At 37.4% G+C, this 5,700-nt stretch overlaps 1 protein-coding gene across 1 annotated transcript; it reads left to right on the top strand.

Annotated features, from left to right (window-relative positions):
* The first annotated feature begins 535 nt into the window (after positions 1-535).
* LOC100498417 (vomeronasal type-2 receptor 26) lies at positions 536-2,928 on the top strand. Its single transcript, XM_031891763.1, has 3 exons — positions 536-625; positions 971-1,094; positions 2,006-2,928. Exons 1-3 carry the CDS (start codon positions 536-538, stop codon positions 2,926-2,928), a joined length of 1,137 nt encoding a protein of 378 aa, XP_031747623.1.
* Positions 2,929-5,700: the final 2,772 nt, after the last annotated feature.

The following is a 5,700-nucleotide window of genomic DNA, read 5'->3' as shown; positions in this document are numbered from 1 at the left end:
CCTCAGTCTGTGGAGATTTTGAACTGGCAGCTGTTCCCTAATGGAAGTAATCAGTATGTCTCTATTGGTAGTTTTGATTCCGGCTCTCTAAATGGCGAGGGGCTCAGTATTCAGCTAAACAAGATTTTATGGAATGGAGGACACAGCCAAGTAAGTTTTATTGGACTTTGGTAAATCATGCAAGTGGCATCAAAGGGTTGCCAATATTATCATTTATGGGATGGCAGTGTTTGCTGCATCAAGAACCTTTTAGCATGAAACCTACTAGGTAAAGGTCAGATGTGTAGTTAGGCAACAGCAAAGGAAGTTGGGAACAATGTTAGCAAATAATGAGTTAAAGACAACCCATTTATCAACATTCTTATTTTAGTAGTTTAAGTGGTTTCTGAAACCCTAAAAAAAAATTTCACTAAAGCCACGAATGTCAAGTAATTTATCAACAGCCTTTTAAAAAAAATAACAAATGAAAAAAACGTGGATCAAATGCAAAAACCTCTAAATCCTCATTTTCATAAGAATTTTCTTGCGCTTACAAATGAAAAAATTAATGAAAACCTTTTTAAACCACAGAGCAAAGGAAGATCCTTACAATTTGCCTTGGACAGCTCGACAGCTTTTAGATGGCGTAGTTTTGTATTAGTGTTTGTCATAGTTTCTTCATTTAATAAAGAACAAATTTCTTTGTGGTTTCGAGTAATTAGTAAAATCACTATTTTTTGTGCTAAAAAATACAATTTGAGGAAACAAAAAAATGACAAAATTAGTAAATGGGCCCCTTAGTGATGGCAGAGAGCAGTGTTATCAGGCCACAAGCCAATCCTGCCTGTAGACCAAATGCTGATTATGAAATTTTATTGAATTGGGCAGATTTAATTTGTTTTCATGAACTTTTTATTTACCATTTATTTATCAGTTAGAAATGAATCATACCCAGGCTGTCAAATACATAATTATTATCATTTCTTCATAGATCCCGAGTTCGGTTTGCAGTGATCCATGTCCCAAAGGCTACAGAAGAGCTGCAATTCAGGGGCAGAAGATCTGCTGCTTTGATTGCCTGCCATGTTCTGAAGGAGAGATTCTCAACCCAAATGGTTTGTAACATTATCATTTAGTTATTGGATAATAGATATTAAAGCTGAGAAAAATATACAGTTTAATCCATTCTTCTTATTTTACCTAAATACTACCATTCTTCTTCTGTCTAAATAAACAGAACAGGGTGCCTTACTAATGATGCCCTCAGTGGCACATTCATTTCCTTCATTTTAACTGGTATAGTTTGATACATAATTTATTTTAAGAAAAACATTCAATCCATGTTCAAATATGGATAATACAGATGCCATTACTACCTATGTTGACTTTAATACTTTATTAAGGAGCTGTATCACTTGGTGGTACTGTTATTTACCACTGCAGGGATGCATTGCCATACATATTCCTAGGTACAACATGACATCAGTTACACTTGCTTTGTACTTGGTAGCAAAGTCAGACCCTGAAACTTAATGATAAACAAACATACTGCAAATAAACAGATGCAGATTCAAAACATGTCTTTAAGTACTTCTAGAGGCAGCATGTAGTCACTGTTGTGTGTAGGTTTAACTCGCACACACTCAGATTTGCAGATTTAAGTCACATTATATGTTGTGCCAAAAGTTTGAACAAAGTCAGTAGCACATGCAGTATTTGAAGCACCCAATTAAAAACTTTTAGACACTTTTAGACAGAAACATCTGATTAGAGTTGCAATTTTCAGTCACATATTTGTAGTGCAAAGTCCATTGTCCTTATACTCATAGCTATTCAGATTGCAATCATGTACATGTAGTGCAGAATCCAACCAATATTTAGCATTCCCATCTGCAGCCACATCCAATCATTTTACGCCAGGTTTGTGTATGGAAAGGCCTTACTGCCACAGAATGAGGGGGCCACCTCCTGGGGCATTTGTACTGTGCCTTCTTCTCACTGTATAACATTGTTTCTGTTATTCTAGATGACAGTGAATGTCTCAAGTGCCCAGAAGACAAATGGCCTGATAGCAGAAAAGAAGAGTGCCTACCAAAGCTCATTCAGTTCCTTTCTTATGAAGAGACACTGGGCTCTGCTTTAGCTTGTATTTCAGTCTTGTTTTGTCTCCTTACATATTCAGTGTTCTGCCTGTTTATAATCAAAAGAAAGACCCCCATAGTGAAGGCAAATAACAGAGATCTCAGTTACCTACTTCTCATCTCCCTCATGTTTGGCTTCATGTGTTCCTTGGCATTCATTGGCAGACCCAACCGGATAATGTGCATGATACGCCAGGTCATGTTTGCTGTCATTTTTTCACTTTGCGTTTCTACCATACTAGCAAAGACTATCACTGTCGTAATGATATTTAGTGCTACAAATCCAGACAGTAAACTAAAGAAACTAGTGGGACTACGAATACCCATTTATATTGTCCCAGTGTGTACCATGGTTCAGGTAATTCTATGCATAGTTTGGCTGACCACAGACGCTCCATTTGCAGAGTTCAATATGGAAGCAGAAATAGGAATAATAGTGATTGAGTGCAATGAGGGGTCCAGGGTGTTATTTGCTTCTGTCTTGGGGTACATGGGTCTCTTAGCTTCCGTTAGTTTATTTGTTGCCTTTCTGGCTAGGAAGCTCCCTGACACATTTAATGAGACCAAGTTCATTGCATTCAGTATGTTGGTATTTGCCAGTGTTTGGGTGACATTTATACCTGCTTATCTTAGTACCAAGGGGAAACAGACAGTGGCAGTAGAAATCTTTGCCATTCTCTCTTCAAGTGCTGGGTGTCTTTTTTGCATCTTTTCCCCAAAATGTTATACAATATTACTGCACCCAGAAATGAACAGTAAAGAGAATATCACAGGGAGAAATACTAGAAACCGAGAAAAAAGATTTTGACTATGGCATCTTAACTCTTGCATTTTATTATAATTACACATATAATTTCATACCCTAATATTTATACTTTTCATTATATATTAGCATAGCTTAAAGAATATTATGTCTTCTCTATGGCATGTTTTGCAGAAAACAGAATACATTGGGGTAACTTAATAACATTTTCAATGTTATGCCTTTAATTCTACATTTTATGATTAAATTAAAAAATATATACAGGTATAGAACCTGTTATCCAGAATGCTTAGAACCTGGTTTTTTTTTAAGAAAATAAACCCAATAGAAATATTTTGTCTCCAATAAGGATTCATTCTACCTTAGTTGAGATTGTGTACAAGGTTATGTTTTAATGTTACTAAGAAAAAGGAAAAACTCATTTTGAAACCTTTAATTATTTCATTAAATTGGAATGGGAGATGGCCTTCCCTTAATTTGAAGCTTTCTGGATAACTGGTTTCCGGATTATGGATCCCAAACCTCTAATATTAAAAAAAATTCAAGTGCACAGAAGTATGAAAATACATATACCGTAATGTTAGGTTAAAGAATACCAAGTAATTTAAAGCTACTCATATTGTAGGTGTAGGACCCATTATCTGGAAACCTGTTATCCTCAGAATTATAGGAAGCCCATCTCCCATAGACTCCATTATAAACAAATAATTCCAATTTTTAAAAATGATTTCCTTTTTCTCTGTGATAATAAAACAATACCTTGTACTTGATCCCAACTTAATAATTGATCCTTATTGGGGAAAAACAATCCTATTGGGTTACTTTGATGATTTTATAGGATACTTAAGGCATTGTGATCCAAATTACTAATCAAGGTAAGGTAAAGAAAGTTGTAAAACTTTGCACCAGGTCTAGTACACAATGCAGGTAAAGGTTCTCTGATGGCAAAATCGGACATAGAGGCTACTTTCAGGCTCCTGTCTCCTGGATTATTTTCATTTATCAGGATGTACATTTGCCAACTATTACTTTGTAGATATGTGTTTGCCCATGTGATGCTAAATATCTTGCTATTATTGTGGGCTGTTTAGCACATTTTTACAATGGGTCGTTACCCAGGTAGCGCAGTCAAATTCTATGCTGCATTCCCTGGCTGACTGCCTTTTTGTTGGTCCAGCTGAATCCAATGAGTTTTTGCATCTACTTAATTTGTTTATAAAAGTTATGAGATTTTTTGGTTTCCCAATAGTAAAATATAAAACAGAAAGTGCATGGAAAGTCATTGGGAATCATTAATAAAATTTGTGCAGCACAGAATTATTTGCACAGTGAACACATTTGCCCTGCCCGTGTTTATGTAAATCCCATTTACCCTTTACCTTTCACATATATGCAAAGGGAATTCAGCCTACTGAAACAAGCACAGCCCAAAGATGTGAGTGTAATCCATTGTATGCAGGAGTGTGCCAAGAAAGGGTTACAGTAGCTTGACATACAGCTAAACCTTACCCCACTCCAATAACAGAGACTGAGTGAAGTCTGTAGAATTTTACTGGGTGAGTGAAGCTGTAATGAATAATAAAAAAATGAAATGAAGAAATGAAATTGCAATTAAGATTGTAAACTGAAGACAAGAAATAAATAATATCTCAGAATTTGAAGGTACATAGGTACAAAACTGCTCTCCTTATTTATTTTGTTTATTTAATTCATCCAGGTCTGGCCCATTTACAATGGGTGGGCGGTGGTGTGTATATGGCACATGGCCTATAAGAAACTTTAACCTTGGTGAGTTAAGCTTGGCAGTCTTGTTGCTAGAACAATGGAAGGAGAACCACAAATGACCACATGTTATTAGATAGGACTGTTGGTCTGTTGGAATATTGGGCAAGGTTTCTATAAAGGCCATTTGGAGTGGAGTAGTGCAGTTACATCTTGTTACAAAAACTAGTGGAAAGCTAATGTGAAAGTACTTAAATGGCAAGGGTGATACCACCATTACCAACCAACCATTGTAAAGGAAAAAAAACTGATTTTTTTTACATGTATTTTTGAGATGTCACATTGGACTAGCCATGTTCTCCTTGTCCCAGGGTGCCACAGCCCTGTGACTTGTTCTCTAATAAAGTTCAGTTACACTTTACTGCTTCTCTGCAAGTTGGAGTGAGGTCACCACCCTCCCAGCAGCAGAACAACGAGATGGGAGCAATATACTGTAACTCTCAGTAGGTATCAGAATAGCACTCAATAGTAAGAAATCCAAGTCCGGCTTGGGACTCCTCCAGTTACAGGGGAGCAGGAGAAACAATAGGTTAGCTGAAAGCAGTTCTAATGTGTAGCGCTGGCTCCTTCTGAAAGCTCAGACTCAGGCACAATGCGCTGAGATGGCACCTACTCACCAATATTATATCTAAAAAAAATACTGGACCTCTATTTCAGATCAATAGCTGCCTTCCTGGACTAGTACCATGGATTACACTGTACTTTCTCACCCAGAATGGGCTTTCGCTAAGTGGAAGAGGAAGGTGAGGGTTTTGTGCAACTACACCTCTCTTGCTGTTATGCAGAAAAATAAAAACAGAGGGCGCCAGAGGTTCTTGCAAACAACAAAATACCAAGTGTTTATTGAACACCCACAGGGTTACTCACAATACAGCGTCTCAGGGGCCAGTGGTACAGGCAACACCACATACAGAGTGTAATACAGACTGACACTCCCCTGCGGGCAGACTTGGCAGGAATCTCACTTCCCCTCTGCCACACCCCATAGTGGATCCCCTCAGGGAATTCTCTATCCTGATTCCCTAGTCACTGGGA

This window comes from Xenopus tropicalis, chromosome 8, assembly GCF_000004195.4.
Source record: "Xenopus tropicalis strain Nigerian chromosome 8, UCB_Xtro_10.0, whole genome shotgun sequence".
NCBI lineage: Eukaryota > Metazoa > Chordata > Amphibia > Anura > Pipidae > Xenopus > Xenopus tropicalis.
The sequence above is the reverse complement of the archived record's forward strand: the minus strand, read 5'-3'. Positions and strand labels throughout refer to the sequence as shown.